The 26,661-nt window shown below is 33.5% G+C and overlaps 3 protein-coding genes across 4 annotated transcripts; 1 reads left to right on the forward strand and 2 right to left on the reverse strand.

Moving 5' to 3' along the window:
- The first annotated feature begins 423 nt into the window (after positions 1-423).
- Positions 424-7,907, forward strand: LOC129306925 (probable plastidic glucose transporter 2). Of its 2 annotated transcripts, none has more exons than XM_054947745.1 (14): positions 424-781; positions 2,098-2,215; positions 2,673-2,784; positions 2,886-2,953; positions 3,058-3,190; positions 4,085-4,184; positions 4,278-4,390; positions 4,466-4,559; positions 5,944-6,097; positions 6,216-6,359; positions 6,453-6,526; positions 6,779-6,867; positions 6,996-7,110; positions 7,427-7,907. In XM_054947745.1, the coding sequence occupies exons 2-14, from the start codon at positions 2,119-2,121 to the stop codon at positions 7,607-7,609; spliced, it is 1,476 nt and encodes a 491-aa protein (XP_054803720.1). In that variant the 5' UTR covers positions 424-781; positions 2,098-2,118; the 3' UTR covers positions 7,610-7,907. The 2 variants fall into 2 exon arrangements, with proteins under 2 accessions (XP_054803720.1, XP_054803729.1); XM_054947754.1 differs by having other exon boundaries at positions 2,682-2,784.
- A 953-nt stretch (positions 7,908-8,860) lies between these two features.
- Positions 8,861-11,037, reverse strand: LOC129306938 (cyclin-dependent kinase F-1). Its single transcript, XM_054947766.1, has 2 exons — positions 10,443-11,037; positions 8,861-9,941 (listed from the first exon to the last, which is right to left on the reverse strand). Exons 1-2 carry the CDS (start codon positions 10,932-10,934, stop codon positions 9,006-9,008), a joined length of 1,428 nt encoding a protein of 475 aa, XP_054803741.1. The 5' UTR covers positions 10,935-11,037; the 3' UTR covers positions 8,861-9,005.
- A 2,012-nt stretch (positions 11,038-13,049) lies between these two features.
- On the reverse strand, positions 13,050-15,591 carry LOC129321486 (rac-like GTP-binding protein ARAC7). The gene is made up of 8 exons (XM_054967256.1): positions 15,213-15,591; positions 14,849-14,936; positions 14,615-14,724; positions 14,281-14,344; positions 14,115-14,179; positions 13,952-14,017; positions 13,748-13,854; positions 13,050-13,415 (listed from the first exon to the last, which is right to left on the reverse strand). The coding sequence occupies exons 1-8, from the start codon at positions 15,309-15,311 to the stop codon at positions 13,382-13,384; spliced, it is 633 nt and encodes a 210-aa protein (XP_054823231.1). The 5' UTR covers positions 15,312-15,591; the 3' UTR covers positions 13,050-13,381.
- Between the last annotated feature and the right edge of the window lie 11,070 nt (positions 15,592-26,661).

The following is a 26,661-nucleotide window of genomic DNA, read 5'->3' on the forward strand; positions in this document are numbered from 1 at the left end:
ACGAGTGAAACATCGTAATTATTTTAGTAATGACCCACAATTTCTGCTTAATTAATCTCCCCGCACACTAATATTTGTTGATTTTGCGCGGAGAAAGTTGGCGGAAGCACGTAAAGACCCAAAAAAAAAAAGGTGGTAATTTTGTTGAACTTAGTGTGCGAAGAAAAAACACGGAAAAGAACAAAGATCTACCGAGGGTCTTATTTTAGTATGTAACAGGGACTCGCACTATCTCGATAGCCTCATACTAAATTCTACACCTGTCTCAATCTTCATCGTAGAATCCATTCTCGTCGGCTAGTAATGGCCACGTGGCGTTCTGGTAACCGTCTACTTCGTTCTTTAATTAGTTCGTCTTTTAAACAAAATTCATTACACACCTTTAAAAATATATATATATATATATATATTTCATTATACTGTTCCCCCCTAGATTTCTCTGGATTTCTCACTCCTTTTTGCCCCAACACGATTGATTGGTTTGTTGCAAGCTTCCATCTCTTTCTTCGAAATCCAGCAAGCCATCTTACATAACAACTACCTCGTCGCTCGCGGCGCACGTTAGCGCCTTCGCTTTCGGTATTTTGTCACACCATTCCTAAAAAGGTTTTCTGCCAACTGCTCTGAGAATTTCGGGTTTTGGCTTTGTTTCTCTCCGTGAATCGGCTGCTCTTGGGGGATTCTCAGAGAGGAGGAACGTGGAACTTAGAGGCATAAGCTCCGTGAACGAGTTTTGTGTTTGTCAATAGATATCAGATCCTCTCTGTTTGTTAAATGATTGGTGCGTAATCCGCTAGTTTTCTAATTTACGCTTTTGTATGAAAATCGAGCTAAAAATGTATTTGTCTGCAGATTTTGTTTCAACCTGCTTCATTAATCAAGTTTAGTTCGATGTTACTTGCTTTTTTTTTTTTCGTTCTGCAGTTGGTTAGGAAACTCTGCTTTGGCGCAGAGTTTGATTTTTCTTCTTTCTTGTATTTATTTATTGTTTTGTGTTGGTCCCTCTATCCTGCTTGATCGTCTAGAAAAACAGGGGAACTTATTTGAGGTACGTTATAAGACATATGGGTTACTGAAGTTACTTCAGTCTGCTCGTTGCGTCGACCTGCTTGAGCATAATCTGAATTGAATCAAGATTTTTGAAGAGAGAGAAGCATAATAGTAGTTTTATTTCCATATATTATCTCAGATCCTTGGTTTAGGGCTTTTGATTTGTATAAGCTGACTGGCTGATGGAGTGATCAGTGATCATGCTCCTTAGTTGATAACGTTATCAATTAGCATTGCGCGGGCCAATCTAGTCTTTGTCACAGCGTATTGGCTTTAGTTATCTACTTGTTAAATAGCCTGTAGCTGCTCTCGGTTAGTCTTTAAGGAGTATCCTTACGGCTGAGCATTGATTAATTTGATCGCCAAGTTACATTACGCATGTTGAGTTCTCTTTCTTTACGTCTGAATCCGTCTAAACTCTGACAATATAAACAATGTAAAACAGTTTAGTACTTGACATCAGATGTTTATACTATCATCCAGGGACTGGATCATTGCATGCTTATGTTTCTGAACCATTTAATAGTATGCATAGTGTTAACATTGAAATTTCCAGACATTTTGCTAGCTGCTTGCTTTTGCGTCAGCCATACGCATTTGGACAGACGATCCCACTATTAAAGCTGATATGTTGTTAAATAAGTTCCTTTTGGTTTATAGTTAATCTGCATTTTATCTGTTTCCTGATGGAAACCAATGTAATGAATTAAACATTGAATTATGATTTTAGTTTGCTACCCATTAGAACAAGTTTATTCAAAAAAAAGCTTTCATCCTAAAATAGGGGGATGTATTAAAATTTGATGTAAACCCTTTATTTCATATTTATGAGTTCAATTTTTTATTTATCTTTAATTTAAAAAGCAGGATGGTTGATATTTTGAAATTATTTCCTGTAATAAGTTGTTTGGGTTTACTTAATTTTTGCTTGATTTTGCGGAAGCAGGTTGGTCTCTTGCTATTGAAATTTAGTCCAGTTCTTGTATAATATAACATTTATACTACATCCGCATGTGATGCTGATACTTTTAGAATCTGCTGATATAGGAAGCAGGCAGGTATTTTGGCATGTGGGGTCGTCATTGTGAGATTTCATCCATGACTATGTACAAGCGTGTGTCTTCAAGGGATAATACAAACATGGTAGACATGGAAGAAAACTCAGGTAGCTCCTTTTATTGAACTGATGTGAACTTTTATCTTATCTTTGGTTATACCACACACACACACACACACACACACACAAAAACATATACGGACTTATTCTGTATTGTGGAACTTAGAATCTACGTTAATACTTCCCATTGGAATTGTTTCCTGCTTGAGAATCTACATTCATTTTTCCTGTAGAACTCTTCATAGTTTCGTGCTTTGAAGTAAATGACAAACGAATCAATCTTAATAGGGTTCTAGCTTTTGTTTGTATACCACTTGCTCTCCTTTCTGTTTTTGATAATCTGCCATTGGTCTTTGGAGCTTAAAATGAAAATTAAAAAGATGCAGTTCGGAATATCATGATACACTTGAGACACATGGCATAATTTAATGATTCAATGCAAACTCTGATAAGATCTTCAGGTATGGACGCTGATTACTAATCTTGCTGATTTTTCATGATTAAGCTCTTGTAGATAATAGCTTGGACAAGGAAAGTTCAAATCCTTCGTGGAAGCTTTCTTTGCCACATGTACTTGTGGCTACTATTTCTTCATTCTTATTTGGATACCATCTTGGGTTGGTATTTCTCCTTTACAACATCCTCTCGTGGTTTCTTAGCATTGATTGAAAATTGAGTTAGTGCTTCATATTTGATTATACTTTCTTTTTCTATTCAGAGTAGTTAATGAACCACTTGAGAGCATTTCTGTGGATCTTGGCTTTAGCGGGAATACATTGGCAGAAGGTGACACAAAAGATTCTGACCTCCTCCTTATCCTTTGATTATTTCCAGTGATTTTGATTATGATTTCCATTAAATTATAATTATTTTTTTTGTTTCAAATTAAGGTCTGGTGGTGAGTATATGTCTTGGCGGTGCTTTGATTGGATGTCTACTCAGTGGTTGGATTGCTGATGGAGTGGGCCGTCGTAAAGCTTTCCAATTATGTTCCTTGCCAATGATAATTGGTGCTTCTTTGAGGTTGTACTTCTAGAACAAAAATATATTGTGTAATTAACTCAACTTGACACATGGGAAATTTGGATTAATTCAGCCCCCTATACTTCTATCTTTCTTGCTATAACGGAATCCATATTCATCTTTGTTTTTTTAGTTGAGCTGGATGATTTATATTCTTGTGTAACGTACTTTCTTTGCAGAAAGTAAGCTTGTTGATTTTATTTATGCTCATATAGTTTAGCCAATGTAATATACTTCTCTGGTTCTCTTTATAAGTCATTTCTACTAACCTCATCAATACCAATGCAAAAAAAAATACAAGGAATAAAAGCGTGTAGAATTTCAAATATGCCCTTGTATAATAAATTCAAAAGGTAATGTGATGTTACTTTTTCTTTCTCATAAAGGGTAATTTTGAACATATCTTTCAATTATTACCTAAAAAGCTGCACCGTAACTTATAAATGGAATCAAATGAACTTTTTAAAATGTGACTTATAAATAAGACTGGAGGGAGTATTATTTTTTTTATTCAATTCATTGATGTAGTTCTGTGTAAAAGGTTTGTAAGTTGGCTGCTTGGGAAATGCAGGATGTAATATGCTGGTGTCCTTTGATGTCATTATGTTCCATTTTCTTCATTCTCTTGTCTTTACCTATTATTATGGTGCACATTAAATTTGTTTTAGAGAAAGAATTTATGCTTCATGGTAATGGGATAACACATTTTGTTGTTATACTACAATAGAGTCCACATATTATTTAAGGTTCATTCTTTTTTGTTGCTAGGTTGGTTCGCCATTTCCTGGCACCCTGTTTGGTATTTCACTGTGGTCAAGTGACAAATTTCTTCCTCTACGTTTTAGAATACGAGTTCTTATGGTTAATGCTTTGATGGGAAAAATCTGTTTTCAGTGCGGCAACAAACAACTTGTTTGGCATGCTTGTTGGAAGGTTATTTGTTGGCACTGGCCTGGGTCTTGGTCCCCCTGTTGCTTCTCTGTATGTGGCAGAGGTATGCCAATGGCTGCATCTTTTCTAATTGACTAGGGTGAAAATTTTCTTGCTCATTGATGTACTAATTAATCTCTTCATATGTTCTCAATAGGTTTCTCCTGCTTCTGTGCGGGGTACGTATGGAGCCTTCATCCAAATTGCAACGTGTCTCGGTTTAATGGGGGCTCTATTTATCGGAATCCCTGTCAAAGAAATATCTGGATGGTATGAAAAATTGAATTTACTTTATCCGTCCTTCACAGCTGATACATTTAAGATGACCCATCATTTCTTGCTCAGGTGGCGGGTTTGCTTCTGGTTATCAATCATTCCAGCTGCTACACTTGCTCTTGCTATGTTTTTTTGTGCAGAGTCACCGCACTGGTTATACAAGGTGAGCAGCACATAATGTTCTTGTTGAGATGTTATCAGTGTCATTGGTGACATATCATTACCTTTTTGGTCCAGATCATTGGAATTTCTATATTAATTATGCAACTAGTTTGTTGATGTTCGCTTTCATTGTCTATGTTTCTTTTACATTCCATTTTTAATTGATAACTTGTTTTTATTACGATAATTGAATACTCTAGCGCACACAGCCTAGAGAATTAAGTTATCAAGTTGTCATGGTATTCTTACCTACACTGTCATGGCCTGTTTCTTTTTAGCGGTGATAATCATAATTCAAAATGGATCAGAGCCATGCTGCAAATTAATTTTGCTAGATTATTTTCCTATTTATTGATTATTGATTCAAGCACCATTTTTACCCTGCTCCCCCCTACAAATATTACCTCTATCGGAATCAAATGGTATGTGATGGAATGCTTTAGGAGTTTGGGCAGAAACTTACACCTGATTTTCTTTATAGCCTTGCTAATTCCATTATTCAAAATAGTTGTAAGTGCTTATTGATTAGCAAGGACAATGAGTATCACTCATGGTACTGGAGCTTCAAGTTCTTCTCAATTTATAGAAGAGACAGCCATTTCTAAATTCCAATTATTATATTTTTTGGGTAGAGAACAATATATCATTGGACCTTCGACCAGTGGCTGATGTGCTGGTGCTTACAGCTTGTCAGTTTATTACTAGGAGCTGTAGTTGACATACACTCGTGAAACTGAATTTTGTGAAGCTGAATCTTCTCTTTTCTTTTCTTTCTTTTTTATTTTTGAAAAGGTGGGGGCAGGTTGCATCCTCTGCCATGGCACCTCCAATGGCAGAGATGCTTTGTATCTCATTGGCCCCCTTTCTATTTTTTCTTTTTCTTTGTTTTTTAATTATCCTCACGGGGACAGGACCATGATGTCCCTGTAGAGTATATTTTTCCAATTCTGTGGACTTCACCTCAAATAGATAAAATTAACCTGGAGTGTTAAAATATATGGAAAATATTTCTCTAGAAGATTATGGCAGTAGTCTAATGGAAAGAAAATCCTAAGTCTGCAGGATTTACTTGTATATTCTTCTGCCACTACTCACAGAAAGCAAAACTAAGTAGTGAAACTGCTTAATACTTTCTAATGAACTGCATGCATCCCTTGATGATGTTGCATGCTCTATTATTTAAATGACTTTATATAAAGAGCAATTTTAATCCTTTATTAACCTGGATCAAGCTTCCCTCCCATTATTGTTATCGAAATATATTAATTGTCATCATCATCATTTACTTTTGCTTACCCTAGAAGTTTGAAATTGAAAAATGCTTTTTGGTATGAATATCTTTCGTATAAGGCTGGACATTAATAATTTCCTCTTTCGTGATTTAGCAAGGGAGAACTACTGAAGCAGAAGCTGAGTTTGAGAAGCTTCTTGGAGGATCAGAAGCAAAATTTGCGTTTGCAGAGTTATCCAAGGTGGATAGAGGGGATGACAGTGATACTGTGAAGCTCTCAGAATTGCTAGCAGGTCGCCACTTTAGAGGTATATGTTTCTGCTGTTTCTATTCTGGCGTCGGTGAGGACTTGGCCCTCATTGTTCTCTTGTTACTGTTTCTTTTGGGCGGCAAAAGTTCTGTGTTATTCACGGGTTTGTTTTGCAGTTGTTTTTATTGGATCAACCCTATTTGCTTTACAACAGCTATCTGGTATAAATGCTGTTTTTTATTTCTCTTCGACTGTTTTTAAAAGTGCTGGAGTGCCATCTAGCCTTGCAAATGTCTGCATAGGAGTTGCTAATTTGTCAGGTACAGATTTACCTTTTTGGTTTTCAGCTTATGTTTCTTGAATTATCATGTTATTCTCTTCTTGAATGCCAATATTTATTTTTCTGTCTTCAGGATCTGTCATATCAATGGTTTTAATGGATAAACTAGGAAGGAAGGTGCTTCTGTTTTGGAGCTTCTTTGGCATGGTAAGTTTAGCTTTAAAAAAAAAAAAATCTGTCACCTATGGTAATTATCATGATGCTAAAGTTGGCTATCGTGTGTAAGAAGAATATCAGATTCAGTGCGGGAATTTGAATATGAACTAGTGCAAGGGTATAACACGACAAAGCAGAGGAGCATGTCCCCCTTTTTTCTTGGGTTTACATGTCACAAAAATTTTAACAAAATGAAGTTAGCCTCTAATCAAGAAATTTGTTTGTTGTATTTGTATTGCCTAGGCTATTGCAATGGTCCTTCAAGCCGCAGCAGCAAGTTCACTTGTACCAGACCTGGGGAAATTATACTTATCTGTTGGCGGCATGTTAATGTAAGTCTTTTTAACTGAGAAGATGGATTTTGTGATAGATGCAACCATACTGGTGATGATGGGTAAAACTAAATCATAAAATCATTATGTTATATATTTGACCTGTGGGATGCTTGTACTTCATGCAGGTTTGTCTTAACATTTGCTCTTGGGGCTGGTCCAGTCCCAGGTCTCCTTCTACCGGAAATTTTTCCAAGCCGAATTAGAGCCAAGGCAATGGCGGTCTGTATGTCAGTGCATTGGGTAATTTTCTTCTGAGCATTTATGCTTTCTTTAGTCCTATGGTAAAACACTTTTCTGTTGCATGCTGTCTCGTGTCACCCTTCAGTCTCGACGAAATTTGTAGTCTTCATTCTACGGGTTGACTGCTCTATAATCTTGCCAAGCTTCTAGCTGCGAAGTTAACAAGACGATACGTATTAAAACTTACAATTGTCAGCTGCCTTAGCAAACTACTAAAATTGTATTTATTTCTGGTCTCGTAGTGACTCATAAGAGGCAAACGTCGCTGGTTTATTGAATCTTTTTCTCATCATATTCATGATTGGAATTTGTGCAGGTCATAAATTTCTTTGTTGGTTTGCTATTCTTGCGTTTGCTCCAGCAACTTGGGCCACAGTTGCTTTACTCTATCTTCGCAACCTTTTGCATAATGGCAGTAGTTTTAGTGAAGAGAAATGTGGTAGAAACCAAAGGGAAGTCACTTCACGAAATTGAGATTGCACTTCTTCCACAGGACTAGAGGATTTCACTATACTGCACTGAATCCGAATTGAGTATTTCATCTATTAACACAGTCCGTGTGTCGTCCGCCTTGATAGGTCAAGAAGCTCAAGGCAGGAATTATGCTCTTTTCAGTAGGTGTTCCGTAGGCGGGTGAAAACATCTCATCTCTTTTCAGGTTCTAAATCTTTGATGTTTTAGGATGGTACTGATGAGGATTGCGTGTATCTCATCAACCATTAAAAAATGTATTGCATTGTAATATTAACATCTTTATGTGACACCGAAAGAAAAAGATCAAGTGCGTGTTGATAAAAGTTGGTTGCATGTAAATAACCTATTCGAAGCAAATCAAAGGTATAATAACATCGTAACAGGTAAAATTCTTCGCATTTTCCTCCATAATGATGGAAGGTAGCTCCTGAAAAGCTGCCATTATGTTCAGTTTAACTTGGCTTAAGCGCTAGCAGTGTGTCAGAATGCAGCATTGCTGACGAATGCGCTGGGGTTTTGTGATGTTTCCAATTCATTCTCGCCACACACGAAGTCTCCTTGACCCCGTATGTATAAAAGAAAACAAGAACAAAACCCGCCTCGAAACTGTATTAAATCAATTCACAAGACATGGATTCAACTTTATAAGCAGCGTTCCAAAAGCACACGCCAAATCTATTTTCAGTTTCAGGTGGCATTAACAAATAGGGAAAGATCACTGTGGTGTATGAAGTGTTCACAATCAAAAGACCTTGAAAAGCAAATGACAATTGAAACATTAGGAAAAACAGATCCTCGCAGAACCAAGAGTGCCAGAAATCTACAATTGAATTTAGCTCTCTGAAAACATCACAATATGTCGTGCTATGAAGAGTCCAAACAATGATGTATTCTATAGATTATTTAAAACAATATACTCCCACCTAAAAAAAAAAAAAAAGGAACACGTAACCACACACACAATGCTTGGTTCACTTTCATTGTTTTGATTGTCTAACAGATAGATCAAAATAAGTTAACAAGCGTCAGATAGATATGCACGCGGATGCAAACGTGGCTTTCTTTGAAGCTGGGCAACCAGGCTTAGTTGCTTCTGTCCAGTCAGAAATAGGGCTGAGTTTAGCGTTTAATCGATGCTTCATTACAAGTTTATGTCATACCAGGTTTGGACCCAATTAACTTGATATCAAGTTTGGATCCAATAGTTGCTTCATCCGCTTTCACTTTTGATGAATTTATCCTACAGTTCAACACTCGGTAATCCAAAAACATCCTCTGAGGAAAAAATCACAGAATTTCTCAAAACTTTCACTTGACATCCATAGATTTTACATGTGACAATTAACAGAGAAAAAACCAGTCAAATGACGATAATGGCTGCAACCATCTGAAACATAGAATGTACCTTGAATTTTTTGGACTCAGGGAAATCGTATAGAGTAACCAGTACCAGCTCTGATGACTTGCACAGCGCCAAAGTCCTCAAAATCAGAATCGAAACCCAGCTCATTGAGATCACAAGGCCTACCACAAGAGTCTTCATCGTGTGCAGTTCTTGTCAAAGGAACCCGCAGCTCAGAAATAGGCGCAGGAAGTGGTTCTTCACCAAAATACTTGTCTTGGAGAAGCTCCATTGCTGTAGCTCTTCTAGCCGGATCATAACAAACCAGTTTCTTCACTAGAGAGACTTCATCGGGGGATCGGTTGGGAAGGCAGCCTTCAAGACCTGGAGGGTTCTCCACCTTGGTGAACGAGATTTTTTCATAATCAGGAAGCTTGGAACAACCAGACCAAACTTCCTCATTGAGGTTGCCTAAAACGTTAATAATTCTGCTGAGCTGATCAATATCACCTGTCCCACGAAATAAGGGCTCAAGAGTTATGAGCTCTGCAAAGATGCAGCCCAATGACCAGAGATCAATCTCTAACCCATAGTCATCTGATCCATAAAGCAGTTCAGGAGCCCTGTACCATCGGGTTCCAACGCATGGTGTGAGACCACCTTCTTCATCGTCTCTCTCATCTGCTTCATACGTAAACGAAGTCTTCATAAAATCATCTTCTATGTCACTTATTGTGCAAGTTGCAAGACAAGATGTATTTCCATCCTGAAAGTTGGTATCCTTATCCACGTCATCTATCGAGCCCTTAGTTTTTATCTCTTCTAATACTCTATAATATTCATCTTGAGCTTCCGTTTCCTGCTCTTGATTTCCATAGCTTTCTTGGTTTTGGTTGTGTGTCTGAGGAAAGACTTCAGGATGTTGAAGTGGTCTCTCAGTATGTGAAGTATCGTCTTCATAAGGTGGTGGGTTTTCATCCATAGCATGAAATTCGGGCTCCATAAGTATCCTTGCCTGTAAATGGAACGAAACAAAAAATTTCTCATGGACGTAAAAGCCAAGATGGATGAGGCAACAAATCTATTTCAGATTGCAGTCTTCAGCAAAAATGAAAAACTTTTGTGAAGCCAGAAGCCAGTGAGATTCATAAAGCCCACAAAAACGATCCTAAAATGAAACATATTGATTGTCCTATGTGCAACTACGCATTTTCTAGAGAACGCTGTAGCGACAAAATTTCGATAATCTATAAGCCGGCCAACAACCGCTTCTCAGGAAAACGAAAAATAGATCGCAAGGCTGATAGTGCGTAAACTTTTCGGACAACTAACCAAATTGATGAAACATGTAGTTTTGATCAAAACGGTAAAGCGATCTGACTAGAAATTCATTTTATAGTCCTAGACTTGACTAGTACAGAATATACAACCTTGGGACTAATTCTTGATAATTTTTTCGCTTTCTGGCGAAATCCCAGAACATAATATTTCAAGTTATATCTACGAGAGAAGTTACCTGTCCAAAGTCAGCTAACTTCAGCACGCCATCCTCCGAAATCAACAAATTACTAGGCTTCAAATCTCGATGCACGATCATATTTGCGTGGCACGCATCGATCCCGCTAAGAATCTGGATCATCCACTGCTTAATCTCCCCAACGCTTAGACCCGCACCCTCCTTCTTGGCCTCTTTGATGACCGTCAACAAGTCAGTTCTCAAAAACTCGAGAACGAGGACGGCGTCCTCGTCCTCGCGCCAGAAGTACTCGTGCAAGACGACGACATTAGGGTATCCCTGGAGGATCCGCAGGGCCTCGATTTCTCGGACGGCAGATTGGCAATCGTGAACTTCTTTGAGGGCGACGATGAGGTCATCGGAGAGACGACGGCCTTTGTAGACGTCGGAGTAAGCTCCAGCGCCGACTCGCTCCATGACTTCGTACTTGGCGAGAATCTCAGCTCGGGTGTAGATGCTCCAGCTCTTGGGAGGAGGGTCCATGTCCGACATCGGAATACAGAGACACTGTCACGAGTCGTCCAGAATTGTTCACTCTACCCAGGGACGACGACGACAACGGGACTCGCTCCCCTGAAGTGGTTATTTTTTGGATTTCGACTTATAAGCCAAACGAAACTGAATTTATACTTATTTAATTTAATTAATTTCAATCAATATTAATTAATTAAATCGTACATCCAAGTCCATCCAAAGATTTCTTTTTCCCCCACTTTAATTTTTTGACCAGCAGATTACTATTTTTTCCCCCACGGACCTGTCCCTAGATTACTTTTACATTTTCAGTTGGTTTGATAGGGTATTTATTTAATAGGAAATAGTTAGTATTTAATTAACTAATTTCAATCAATAGATCATTGTCAAAAGGAATATATTAAAAAACAAAATTCGAAGATGATTTTTTTTTTTTTGTGTGCTAGTGGAGTTTTGTTTAGGAGAATGACAACCTCAAAAAATTAATATCAAATTAGAATCTTATCAGAACTTAAATTTTTAAATTTGTTATTTATCCTCTCATGTTTTTCAAACTGAAAATTTTTACAAAATCCTAATTAAATTTTAATGTTTTTAGGAGATTCTGAATACTTCTCAATCAAAATTTTAAAATGTTAGATTCAAGTGTTCTGTTCCCTATTCATATGTATATTGTTTAAAATTTATTTTCTTCCGTCTTATTTATAAGTTACATTTTAAAATGTCTATTTAATTTCATTTATAAGTTATGATGTGATTTTTTAAAATTATTTTTTAGATTTATTATATAGGAGCATAATTTAGATTTTTATACATTTATTTCTCTGTACTTTTCTACATTGATATTGATAAAATTGATATAAATAATTTATAAAACAGAGTAAAGGAGTATGTTTTTTCATTTATATTTTTCCTTTTAAATTTGATATTTATTTTCATTTTTTTCCTCTTTAACTACAAAAAGGCAGCAACAAACTCATAAAAACCCATATTTATAGGCTGTGGATTCTCTATACAATTGGGCTTAACTAACTATCCCCTTTCAAGTTATCTATTATAAATGAGCATGTACATGTCATCAACAAAGGTTAGTCTAATTAGTAAAAATTTAACTCATAATTTATAAAATTGTAAGATCAAATTTCACCGTTAAAATGAGGACTTTGACAGAAGGAGATCTATAAGTACATTTACAAATATTTTTTGAGTTTACAAGCATATTATAACTGTGGTGAGACATGGATACCCAACTTATTTAAACTTTTTATATCAAAAGAAAGAAAACCATATACATATCCATCCACTCATTATTATTTTCTTAATTTACTTGCTATCTTCAAATTTTCATACATGTACCTATGGATCTAAATGGTTGACCAATTCTAAAACGATTGTTAAAGCTGAGGAAGCATTAAAAAGAAGCAACAAGCGGAATGACCCTTGCATCACTAAAAGTCAATAAAATTGTCATAAAAATGTTTTTAAAAAGTAACTTTCACTTTCATCATCCGACGAAATGATTCACAAGCAAAAGATGTTGCATCAGGATAGAAATAAATCAGGTTCAAAAAGGGCATGTTTCATTTTCTGTGGCCTAGCGTCTTAATGTTGGATAGCAACATTCATGGATGAAGCTGTAAGGGTCATTTTCATTTCACTTGCAAAGTAATGGCACATGCACCCTGCAATCAATCCCTTCCTATAACATCTCTCCTCCTCCTTTCTGCCTTAACCACAGACGTATATAATTATCTGCTTTCAATGCTATCGAGTTATATTCGAGTATTATTGAGTTTAATTAGAAATAGTACAAGATTTAAACTCTTTGACATTTCTTAAGGCAAATCCAATATCTTTTCACTTGAACCAACCCACCATTGATTAGAAAAGTAAAGGACCACTTCTTTCTACACTCCATGCACCACATGCTTCATGGGAGCGTTTGGCCTTTATCCTATAAGGCTATAACATTTATGTCCCTTCTTTTTTGTTTCATGGAAATGGGGAAGGTGGGGACAAAAATCTATGCGTAGTATTGGAACGCAACCACAGTTAAAATTCAAACTTATGAAACTCGCATGGTATAATTATTTGGTATATCTTGAAGTCAGCATTCAAAGAAATTTCAATATGTCAGTAAAAAGGTGAAATTCCTATAGATCTTTACTGATTCATGAGAGTGGAAAGCGAGCCATCGCTTATCACTTCTCTGGAAAACTTTCCCGAGTATAGTTAAACAAATAAAGGCTTTCTTTGTTAAATGTGTTTGTGACATATAATGCTGAGTAATAACAAACGAGAGAATGAATAATTCCCTCCACCAATAAGTCTGAAGCGAATTGACCTCCTGATATACTATCATCTTACAGAAGCTACAAGACAGACAAAATGGATACATATGTAATCAAATGTCAGGAAACCTTGATGGCTTTTGCAAATCAAAAGTAGGTTTGCAGTGATGTGTATTAATAAGCTGTGCAGCTTCCACACACAATACTTCTGTCAATCAGCAAAAGAGACACCTTGTTAGAATTTCTCTTCAAAAGTCCTAGTGTATTCCAAAGAGATAGTTCTAGAAACACTAGCATGGGAATTTTCATATTGCAGATTAAACATTCATGAAACACTAACAAGCTAAAATCACTGGACCTGTCACGGGTAGAGTTGTAATTTTCAAAACATTGTTTCCCCTTACCCAGTGAGGATTGGTTCCAGCAGTAATAAAAGTGTAAAAGGGAGGAGGGAATCTGACAATCATTGTTAAATGCTAAAACTGATGCTTTAAGGTAAATGAGCCACAAAATAGTTGAAAATAAAAGTGAGGAACTTACGCAAATGAGCAAACAGATTTTCTTTGCCTTTTCTTCCTTTCCATTTCCTGCCTTCTTGGAGGTTGGAGAACAACCTTAATTGCAGTATCAAACACTGCTTTGACATTCTGAACCACGAAAAATCATCATTGTCAAAAGCTCTGTCATAATGTACTGTACATGCAATTACAAACCAACAGATATGAAATATCTAAATTCTTAAACCTGTTGAGTCTTTGAACTGCACTCGATATAAGCTGCTGCCCCTATTTGTTTCCTCAGTTCTTCCCCCTATTGGGAGTAAATAATGACCAGTAAATGAGCTCCTTTCATTGGATAAGTGTTTTATGATCATTCATTAAACAAAGCTGATATAAAGAATATAAACCTCGTTAGATGTTATAACGTTAGATCCTATGTGATCAGCCAAAAACCCCCTGTCTTCACGAAGATCTGGAATGCATGCCAAGTTCTTGATGTCATTGAAATATTCCCTCTGTGCAGAAAGAGTTATGAGCATAATGAAATCACAGAATTTTCAGTTCGCTGCTTACCTAACTTTGTGCCAACAAGAACAATTGGGACATTAGGTGCAAATCTTCTCAGTTCTGGCATCCACTGAAACAAAATAGAAGGAAATTTGAAATGAATGTTCCTCAAAAGTTAAATGCAGAAAATAGTAATACCCACTTTCTAAAACTTGGAACAACAAGAATGGTAAAAAGAGGAGGAAGAAGATGGATTGAGATTCTCAAAATTTCTCGAGGACACCAACATTTAAGATAAAAACAAGAAGGTCATAAGTGGACTCCACTTGTGTTACTAGTGTAGATTTTAACAAGGATTCAAATCCCATGCAAAGACAGGGTTTGACTTAAAATTCTATACCTTCTTAAGAACATTTTCGTAGCTGGCTCTGCTAATCAATGAGAATGCCAACACAAAAATGTCTGCACCTCTATAGCTCAGTGGTCTTAACCTGCTGTAATCTTCCTGACCTATAAAAGACAGAATCGCAACTGTATGAAGAATGAAGAGGAAGAACCAAACCAAACCACACCGCTGCTCTCGACTTTAAAATCTTAGCTGTAGAGGTACTTAGAGCAAGAAGAATTCTAATACCTGCTGTGTCCCAGAGTCCTAAATTGACAATGTTCCCATCCACGGCCACATTGGCACTAAAATTATCAAAAACTGTGGGTATATAGTCCTGATACACCAGATTTCACCAAAATAAGAAAGAAACAACAAGTGAGTCTAAACTGAACTGATCGAAACACGTATCATCAAACATCTTCTAAGGTATGGAACAAATGCCCTGGACATACAGAGAGATAGAGGTTAAACCCAAATATTATCCACGGAGACAGGCCCAGTTTCTTTTACACTTTCTTTTTTATCATATATCTGTATTTTGATGACCATATATAAGTAAAACAAGCCGAAATACAAAAAGAATTTTTTTTTTTTTTTTGAAGAGACTTACAGTGGGGAACTTGTTGCTGGTGTAGCAGATGAGCATGCAGGTCTTGCCGACAGCTCCATCTCCAACTGTGACGCATTTAATGAACTTGGAAGCACTCATCTTCTAAAAATTTTGGTGTTAGTAGGGAATGACTTGCTCACTGACTCCTCAAGAGCTCGAGTTAAACCTTAGAATTGAAAAAGGAAGTGAAGAAAGAAGACGACAGTGTGATATGAAGATCCTGGTCTCTGGGCAAATTAAAGGGCACTGTGTATATTAAAAAAATTTAAAAAAAGGGGACTCTCCGCTATTTTCAAGAAATAAGGAGGACAAAAATGAGAGGAAAATGGAATAATAGAGTGTAGGAGAGTTGAATTTAGGAAGTAGTGCTGGCAAGGCTAAGTTGCGACTTGTGAGAGTCGTTGCACCTTTTCGTCCCTCTCAATAAATTTCAAATCCAACGGAAAAATTTTGAATTAAACGAATGGGTCCCTCTTTCAAACGGCACCTACAGCTATCCCCCTCCTTGCTGCTTTCCAACTGTTAATTCAACAAAAGAGAAAAATATATCACAGTTAAGGAGTTATAATATCTAGATAGATTTAGTTATGGTAAGCATAATTATTCATAAGTTATAGATTATGAATTGTGGTAGTTTTATAAATTTTGTTAATTTATTGATATTTGGTAATAATTAAATTTTATAAAATTGAAATTGTTTTTAAAATTTTCAGAAGTAAACCATAACTTTTGTTTCCTAGTGTATGGTTGGAAATAAAAGTGTGGGGGCAAAAAATTAGGAGAGAAAGTAGGAGGAAAAATTGTATTTTTCCTCATTTGATAAGAAAAGAAGAGTGAAGAGAAAATAATACTTGGAATAATGATAATTTTTTTGCATATTTGGATATTCTCTACGATAGATGAATTTTCCGAAGCTGTGGATTGATGATATGATCTTGTTTTCTTTTTTTTTTTTCATTTAAAAAATAACATGCAGGACTTACATAATTTTTTTTAACTTTTCTCCGGAAAAATATAAAGGTTAAGAAGTTAATTTATAAATATAAGAAGTTTCACTTTTAAATCTTTGAATATTTACTTATTAATATGTGACATTTGACTTGTATCATTCATAGTTGTTAAAATTAGAGAGCTTGTTTAGTAACGTATTTTGGAAAATAAAAAAAATAAAAACATCTTTTATGTATTCTTAAATTATTGTTATGAAAAATGAGAAATAATGCAAAAAACGCCTCTCTTTTTTTCAACATGTTTTATAAAATCATAATTCTCAAAAAAATAAAAAATAAAAAGTTTCAAATAAGTCCATAATTTATTGTTTTTGATATTTCAACAATTATGAATAATAAGTTAGCATGAGATTGATAGAGTAGTCAGGGTAAGAATTAGGATGAAATTCAAATCCTTTAAAAAACAGCCCTTCACATATCACACATTAATTAATTGAGTCGGTCTTTTTAATCTGTTTCTTTGATTAAAAAAGTTCAAATGAGAATGAAGATGACAGCATTCAAAATAAAATGGGAGAATCTCACTTAGGCCCTAAGAGCATAGAAATTTACATTTAAGGTTTAATACAATTTGAAAACTCTCTACAAGTCTAATGGCCTAAAGTGAAAATATATTTTAATGAAAAAAGATACATTTGTTCTCCATTTTTGCATGAATGCATAATACAATATCCATCAATTCCCAATACAATATCTTATAATGTACAATTAATTTAGTAAAAATGATTTAATTTGAAATGGACAAGTTATGCAAGATGAAAAAATAACAGGTACTTATAAATGCACAATACTATATTTATAAAATCATAACACACTATCCTGTAATGTATAATTGGTGTAGTAAAAATATTTTAACTTGAAATATACAAGTTGTACAAAATGAGAAAACAACAAAATATTTATAAATGCATAATACATTGTTTACAAATTCTTAATGCGATATGTTGTAACTGACAACAAAATATCTAGGGGCAAATATATTTTTTTTTGTCAAAACATATTTTCACTTAAGACCATTGGGTTTGTAAAAAGTTTTTATATTATATTGGGTCATAAATATAAAGTTTTATACTATGAGTAAGTGAGATTCTTCCAAATAAAATCTGCATGCATTAGGATAGATTGGATGGTCTCCCTGAACCCACGTGTCTCATTGTCTGTATCCGACCTTTGATCGGAGCCTAATCCCCTAACCAATATATACTCCCACCAAATTATAATATAAGTAATTATTAATTAATTTACCTTTTTTTTAAAAAAAGTTAATATCTTTATTTTTTAAAATTTTTTAAATATTTTTAATCATACCCTAAATGAAATAAATATAATAATTGATTTATTCAAAACACCATTAATCCATTATTAATTACTTGAATAGAATAAAATAAAATAAGGGTATAATTGAAAAAATATATTTTACATATTAAAAAATGTAAGACATTTTTAATCAAATAATACCCTACAATATCGTAGTTAGTTGTCTCTTAACTAAAGTTATTTTTTTATGTTTACTCTTATTTAATAAAGTATTTTATTTTAAAATGAATAAAAAATGACTATTAGCAACACTCTTGATAAAAATATATTAATTATATTTTAAAATATTAAAAATTTCCTACATTTTTTATCAAGCATCTTATATTTTGATTTGGAAAGACTATAATATATTAGTAATTATTAAATATTAATACTAATGCTTAAAAAAATTTTAAAAAAATTAATGATTCAACCGTTGGAGCTTTTTGTCCGAACTTTGCTGCAGTCCGCACCTAGTCTAGAGCGCGCAACTCCAAAGGATAACGTTTCAAGGGTTACGGTCAAATCCTCAAATCACTTTCATGGATTGTTTCGTTTCTGTTTTTATTTCTTGTTTTTGGAAATTATTTTGCAATACAGTTTTTAAAGCTGTTGTTTAAAATAAAACAAAAAAATCAATTTAGTCATCTTAATTAAAAAATAGTTTTAAAATTAAAAAACTGGTCAATAATAATGATTATTGATGAATAATAGTAGTGGCTTATGATAATTATTGGTCAAGGTAACTTTAGTTTTCAATAATTAAATATAATGTACCTTAAAAATAAAAATAATTTTAAAATGTTTCTAATTTTTATTTTTTAAAAAAATTAAAATAATTTTGGAAACAATTAGATTCAAAACACTCATTCAAATAATTTTTTAAAAAATAAAAAACTGTTTTTAAAAAATAAAAACGTGCTCTTAGTTTCTTCTCATTGAGTTTTTCAATTAAAATATTTTAGAATTATTTGAGCTCTCAACAAAAAAAAAAAAAAATGCACGCACACACAAATATGTTTCCATTGAAAAGCCTCATCGAGGGACGAATGAGAAGCATGCTTGCCCTAATTATAAAACAGTCACCAATGCTAAGCTGTGATGACCCGTTAGCCTTTCAGCTTGACTTGGATTTATAAAGTCGCAAAAGTTTTGGTGTGAAGACAGAAGAGTGAAAACTAACTCAGGATTGATTTATCAAATATAATAAACAAATGGATTAGGTGCTACTAAATGACTGTTAATAACTACTACAAACTACCTTAGAATATGGTTTCTTTTTCTTGGCCTGACTTGGAATATGGTTTTAACAAAGAATATGGTTTTAACAACTGGCCAACAAATCAATAGAACCACAAATAAAATTAACATATCACGGATGTCAAGACTTACAAATGTTTGATAATACTATGAAATTGAGCTCTGCAATTTACATAGACTATAAAATGTCATATACTCCCTCCCATACTAGATTATAAGATAATTTTAGGTAAATTATGCATGCCAATAAAAATATATTAAATACACTTTACAATTTTATTTTTAAAAATACAAACATAAATTTTCAAAACTAATATTCATTTAATATAATGCAAAACTTTAAATAGAAAGAGAAAATATAATAAAGAAGAAAGGTAATATTAGAATATAAATAATGAAGTTTTATTTTTGTTAGAGTGTTTTATATTTTAGAACATTCAATTATCTTTAAAAGTTTTTTATAAGTTGAGAGTTTATAGAAGATATATATATATATATATATTCCATCTATTTCAAAATAATCTTCACAATGAATTTTTCACTATTTTCCAAATAATTATGGAAGGTAAAAAAAAGAAAAGAAAGCAATAATTATTTACTTACTTACCTTTTATTAATATCTTAATACACTTCAACAGCATATTTAAAAGAGTATTTATGTAGTGATATTTTAGTAAATTATCATTAATTTTTAACTAAGGTTACTAAATATTTTTAGTCTATCAAAAAAATATACATGTAACAATCATTTTAAAATGGAAAAATTAGATAGCGATGGTGATGATATTTTATTTTTGGGTTAATATGTAATTTAAACCTTAAATTATAGGTCTAGGGGTGATTTGAACTCTAAATTTTAAAAATGTACATTCTAAACTCTAAATAATTAAAGTTGGAGCAATTTCACCTCTATTGTTAATTTTCAACAAACATCCATCAAATTGGGAGCCTAATGTGTAATTTTCACCAAATAAATTTGACTAACGTTTGTTAAAAGTTAATAATATAGGTGAAATTGTCTTAATTTTAATTATTTAGGGTTAAAAATATATCTTTTTAAATTTTAGGGTTCAAATTGCCCCTGAACTTATAATTCAAGGTTCAAATTACAGATTAATCCTTTATTTTTATTTTTTAGGCTAGAAGGTGTAATATTTCAATTTAAATTTTAATAGTTAATTTGGGTTAATAAAAATTTTAAAAAATATTTAGAGGTAAGCAAATTAGTAGAAAATGATTATTAAATCTAATTTAGGATATAATTCTAAATTAAAATAAAAAAAATCAAAAAATTAATTAATTAAAAAATAAATAAATAAAATATTATTAAATTATTATTATTATTATAAAAAGAAAGAAAGAGAAAAGGTATGAGAAAGAAGAAGGAAAGAAGGAAGAAAACGTGAGCGCTTTCGGTGCAATGATTATCTATATAATAATAAAAAAAAGGGAGAGAGAGGAAAGAAGAAATAATAAAAAAAAGATGTGGGACCCACTAAATTTTTATAAAAACTCACCCATTTCCTTCATTTCTTTATTCTTTCCTTCGTGCGCGAGCTGAGACAGGGTGAGCGTGAGTCGCCGGTGCAGGAGATTTGAGTTTTTAAGGTAAGAGTTTTTAATAGGATATTTAGGGTGTGATTTTAAGCTTTTCAAGACTAAGTAAGTGTTCTCAAAAAAATTTTTAGTCATCATTTCTCTTTGGTTTCTGATTTTGTAGTGGTAGAAAATTTAAGATCTGAAAGAGGGATGAATTTATGTTGAATAAATATGGTTTTTGAGGTTGTTAGTAGTATAATAAATGTTCTAGAGTATAAATTTATTTATGATCTTTGAGTTTGTGGCTTATAGATCAAATTCTAAACTAGATCTGAAAATATATGTTGATTTATTGAGGTTTAGATGATTATTTGGGATGAGAAATGAATTATTATGGCTATAGGATTATGATTCTAAGCTAGAGACTCAATTTTTAATTTTTGAGTATTTTAGGCACGAATTTATGAAATAAAAAAAATTTTGATAATAGAAATTAGTTTAAAAGCTGATTTTTAGATTATTAATGTTTATTGATAATTAAAAGAGGATTTAAAAATTTTACTTAATAGTGTTGACTCTAGATTTGTATTAAGATTGAGATTAAGAATTATGTTATATTTTTAATTCTATTATTAGAATTATTTTATTAGTTTTAAAAATTGAAACTAATATTTATAAATAATATGTTATTTGTAGATTGTATTATTGATGAAGATTGTGGTGGAAGAGAAATTGTAAGGAATAATTTATTGAAAAAGCCACGAGGTAACCATACTTTTAATTTGTGATTTGTGTTACTTCATGTTAATTGGGTGATTATTGAAAAAATTATAAATTTTGTAATATTATATAATTGTGCAATATTATTATGAATTTATTTGATTATTGTGGGAGGTGTTGGGAGACTTGCTATTGTTGTTGTGTTTATGTGCCACGTGGTACACCCCTATTGGAGCTCAATAGGTGGCTTGTAAGGGCTCGGGCTAATTTACCTTTGGCCGAGTAATTTAGCACCAAGTGAGGGCTACGGCTCGAGGTTAATGGAGGGATATAAGGATGGTTATTTGTGTGTATTGTAATATTTCTTATATTTGTTGGAATTATATTATTTTTAAATTCTCACTTAGTAAGCACACACTTAACTGTTTGTACACATTATCATAAATTGGTATTGGTTACTGAGACTTTTGAGTCTCATTATGTGGTTAACAATTTTCAGGAGAAGAGCCACGAGTGACACGTGGAGGAGTCCTAGAGGCTTAGTGGTTTAGATCCACTGTCTCTTTTGGGTATTTGATTTATGATTTATAATGTGTTATATTGTCAATATTAGGGCTTTTTGTTTATTGTCAATTATATGAATATATAAATGTAATCATGCCTTTCAAACTATTTCTATTTTTGATATACTTTGGATGACTGTAATTTTAATATTTGATTTACTTTAGATTGGTTAAAATGGCATGATTATGAGGCCAAATAACTGGCTTGTGTTGAAAATTGACTAAATTGTTTATTTTACTTGTTGGGAGTATAAGGATGGACAAATGTGATTTAGTTTACTTGTTAGGAGTATAAGGATGGATAAATGTGATTTAGCCTAGTGACATGTGGGAGGTAAAAATTTATCTAAAATATTATATTATGTGAGTTAAAGCCAATTATAAAATATTTTATATTAAAATTATTGATATAAAAATATGTTGGGTGGCTGTAACCCAACTATGATTTAGTTAAATTATTTAAAAAAAAATGGTGTGTTACATAAGGCATCCTTTTAACGTATGGTACAACTAACAGCAATAGGCACTGTTCATAAAAGGAACAAATCATCATCATCAATGAATAGTCCATCTATGAGGTCTTATAAAGATCGGGATGAATTTAGAGGGACCTGAATGAAAAATAAAAGAGAAATTTTACAATAAAAATTTAATATAATAATTTGTAAGTAGAAAAAAAATCATTTCTCTCTCTATCTTATGAAGAAGTCCAAGAGTATGTTCAAAAATAATGATGTAGTGTGTGTTTGGATTACTTTCTACTCAGGGTTTGGGAGATTACAACCTCAATTAAGATGAAAAAAGCTCATTAACATATGTTTGGATAAAAAAATTTTGATTTAACATTGATTGCAGATCGAGCATTTCTTTTTTCTTTTCTTTTCTTTTTGGATACATAAGGTAAGCTTAAAAGCTTGAGAAAAAAGGTACAAAAATTTACACTCTTATCAAATAAAATTCAAAATAGCATATTAGGCCAGGTAACACCTATTCTCCCAATCCTTTTGCAAGAGATCCTCGCATCCTTCCAGAATTTCATGTATTAGCAATAGATTTTTGCCAACCTTAATTACATTCCAGTAAGAAAGTTTGCAATATTGCTACTTTCTCTATATATATGGTGTTCCTTGACTTCCCAATTAGTGCATAGCAAAATTTGATGTCGTCCAATATATTCTTATATCTATTTCTAGGACCCCCCTTTCTCATTGGTGTATTAATTGCTTCAAGAGAATATGAAAATAATTGTACCTTAGAATATCCTAGGAGCTTACAAACTTCCAGTCCTATCTTAATGGCATGAAGCTTAGCTGTAGGTATTTCTATCAGCCCAAGTTCCTTCTAAAAGCCTATAATCCATTACCCCTGTGAATTCCTGAACACTCCCCTATAAGTAGCATGTTAGTTTTATTGAATTGAGGCATTAACGTCAATTTGAATAAAACCTTCTGGTGGCAATCTCCATAGCAAAATAGAACAACCAAAGACATTGATAATTATATTTCTCAATACTCCATTAATAGTCTCTTCCATTAGTTAAGCTAAGCAAAAGTGAATGACTTCATTTCTTGAAGGTGTGCTATCATCAAAAAAATTTCTACATCTCGATATCCATAGATTCCAACAAACAAGGCTAAAATTTTTTGTCCACGGCCAATGCTTAAATCTATTTCCAACCAAGTTCTACTTAAGCCAATCTTGTAAATTACCACAAAAGAAACTTTAAAGTATGTTAGGTTTGATAAAAACTTTCCACACCTCACGATTATGGGGACACTATCTAAGGATATGCAAGATTGATTCCTCACTGTTATACTAAAAAAGACACATGTTATTTTCAAAGAGGCCATTTTTGGTTTTAAGGGAATTAGTTGATAATCTTTCTTGAGACACTTGCCACAGGAACATTTTAACTTTTTCTGGAATCTACCATCTCCAAAATTAAGTCTACTTAGGATTTAGACTATTGTTCTCCAATCTCACAATGAACTCATAAGCATATCAAACAGAGAAAACTTCATTCGGAGATCTAGCCTAACTAAAGCCATCTACACCATTACCTCTTGAAAGGGGTGTAACACATAGTCACTTGATAACATTGAAGGGAAGGTAATTAAACCATGCAAAACTCTTCCAACTTCCTTCATTTGACACAAAATCCCTAATCAAGGCTTTAATATTGCTAATATAAGCCCTGTTAGTCACATAAGCAATGAGGGGTTGATCAAGATTAGTCTATTTGCCTCACCAAAACAAAGTTTCTCTACCCCCTACAACTTTTCTTTTAACTTTATTCAAGAAACTATCCTAAACTTTGACAATGCTCTTCCAAGCATAGGAAGAGTCTTTCTTTTTCTTAACATTGATATGTCCTCCATGGTCACACTTATATTTAGTTCTTAAGCATTGGACCTAAAGGCATCTAGGTTTGCATAAAATTCCCTAACAAAGTTTAAACATGAAGGCTTTGTTTTGATTATAGAGATCTTTTATGCCTAAACCCCCATCTTTCTTTCCTATTTTGATGTCCTTTCAAGTAATAATGTGCATTTTCCTAGAATCATCAAATTGGTTCCAAAGAAAATTCCTACTCAATTTTTCAACTTTATTCAAAATCCCTTTAAGGAGAAGCAAAGATTGCATATAATAGTTTAACTTAGCTAAAAGAACATATTTAATGAGAATCAGTTTACCAGTTATACTCCAAAACTTCCTTTTCCATGAATAAAATTTTTTCTTCACTTTTTGGATAATAAGATCAAAGGTGAGGTTTATTGCTTTAGTATGGAGAAGCAGGACTCCTAGGTATTTTCCAAGGTCATTAGTAAGGCCTATCCTTACCATTTGATTCAACTCCATGGCTTTATTAAGATATATGTTAGCTAAGAAGCAGAGTTTAGATTTAGCCAAATTGATTCTATGGCCAAAAGCTTTATAAAAACCTAGTATGACCTTCTTAATAACTTCCATTCGTTCAAATGAGGCTTCAGTAAAAAGTAAAAGGTCATTAGTAAAGAACAAATGAGAAATAGCAGGTTCTTTCTTAGAGAATTTGAAAGGTTTCCATTCTTTTCTCTTACATTCCCTTTTAATGATGTGCCCAAGCCTTTCCATATAAAGAACAAACGAATATAGACTAAGGGAATCTCCTTGTCTAAGGCCCCTAGTGGGAGAGAATTAGGGGTGTCTTCACCATTCCATAAAACCTTTATAACACTCATCAAAACACATGTCATAATAAGATTGATAATAGAGTCACCCAGCCTTAACTTCTTTAAAGTATCATGTAAGAAAGCCCTATCAAGTATATCATGAGCTTTCTCTATGTCTACTTTAATAGCTGTAAAGCCTTGCTTCTTCTTCTTCTTCTTCTTATTTCTCATGTAATGAATTATTTTTTTAGCTATGATGATGTTATCATTGCTTCGTCTTCATTCAATGAAGCTACACTGTTGAGGTTTAATCAAGTAGCTTATGACTCCCCTTATCCTAGTGGAAAGGATTTTGGTAACAATCTTAAAACTAACATTATATAGAGATATGGGGCGCAATTCCTTGATTGATGAAGGGTTATCCACTATAGGTATGAGGACAAGGTTAGTTTGATTAACCTCCTTCACCTTGGTTGAATTTTAAAAATCTCCTTGATCATAGTACAAATCTTATCGCCTACAAGGTTCTATTATTTTTAAGAGAAATGAGCTTGAATGCCATCAAGGCCTGAGGCCTTGAAAACTCCCATAGTAAAGGCTTTATTCTTGATTTCAATGTTTGCCACCTCTCTCTCGATCCAAGTTAAATCAGCATCATTAATTGCAAGGAAATTAGGAAACCTAGCAGCCTTTAAGGAGATAGACATATCTTTAGAGTGCAAATTTTTAAAACGAGAACTAACCATGATTTTTAGATTATCTTGACCAATGATCCAATTCTCATGTTCATCTTTCAAAGCCACAATTTCGTTTCTTTTCCTTCTAATTTTTGTTGTGGCATGAAAGAAGCTTTTTTTTTATCACCCTATTGTAATCAATTCACTCGTGCTTTTTGAAACTATATCAATTCTTCTTGTTGGTAGAGTTTATGATAGTCCTCCTAGAGTTGCTTCTCCAATCTAAAGAGGCCATTTTTATCCTTGCTAGCTCTAATTTTGTCAATCCCTTTTAACTTATTTAAGACCTCTTGATTTTTGCGGGGGATGCTGCCAATCTTTTCTTTATTCTAGGTTTTGGCATGGGATGAGAAATTCTAAAGACCTTTGACCAATCATAATTATTCCAAGCCCCTTTAACTAAATTAGATCTCATACTAGGAGAGGAAGGATCCAAATCGCCCACGATAATGAGTATGTGATTTGAACAATATTTGAGATGATGAACCCCTCTGGAAAGATGGTGATTTACCTCCCATCTAATATTGCTCAGAGCCCAGTCTAATCTCACTTTGGTAGGATCATTTTTTCAATTAAAGCTATCAGCAACAATAGAAATTTCAATCAAATTAGTAGATCTTAAACATTCATCAAATTGAATGAAGGATTGTTTTATAGGTTCAACCCCACTAACTTTATCCTCAAAGCTGTGGAACGTGTTAAAATCTCCCTAAATAAGCCATTAGTCCTCCATATCAACCATAATACGACAAATAGAGTCCCATCAGGCTTGGCTTTTCACAAACATTGTCTCTTCATAAACAAAAGAGGCAAAGTAAGAGTCTTAGCTGTGTAAGTCCAAAAGTTTATTGTGAAGAATTTGGGCATTAGAGTAAACATAATCAACAGATGAGGGAGCCGAATGAGGGAGCTTTTTTTATGCACGTTATGATTGTTGGTGGGTATTTATTGTCAGATTCCTTTCTCGAGTCCTTATTCTCTCACCTCACCCGTGCCTTCTTCACTTTAATAAGCACTAGCCAATACCTTCAGCATTGCCGCTACTAACCACATCTGTGCTTGCCACAGTAAGCATCTATAGAGGTTGAGGATCATCATGTTTGCTCTGTCTATGTTGCTTTTCTTCATTCGTTAAGGTAAGGAGGGAGATAACATATGTGCTGGTGCTAGGA

Source organism: Prosopis cineraria, unplaced genomic scaffold, assembly GCF_029017545.1.
Source record: "Prosopis cineraria cultivar Desert tree isolate PC_DT_omini unplaced genomic scaffold, ASM2901754v1 PC1, whole genome shotgun sequence".
Classification (NCBI taxonomy): Eukaryota; Viridiplantae; Streptophyta; class Magnoliopsida; order Fabales; family Fabaceae; genus Prosopis; species Prosopis cineraria.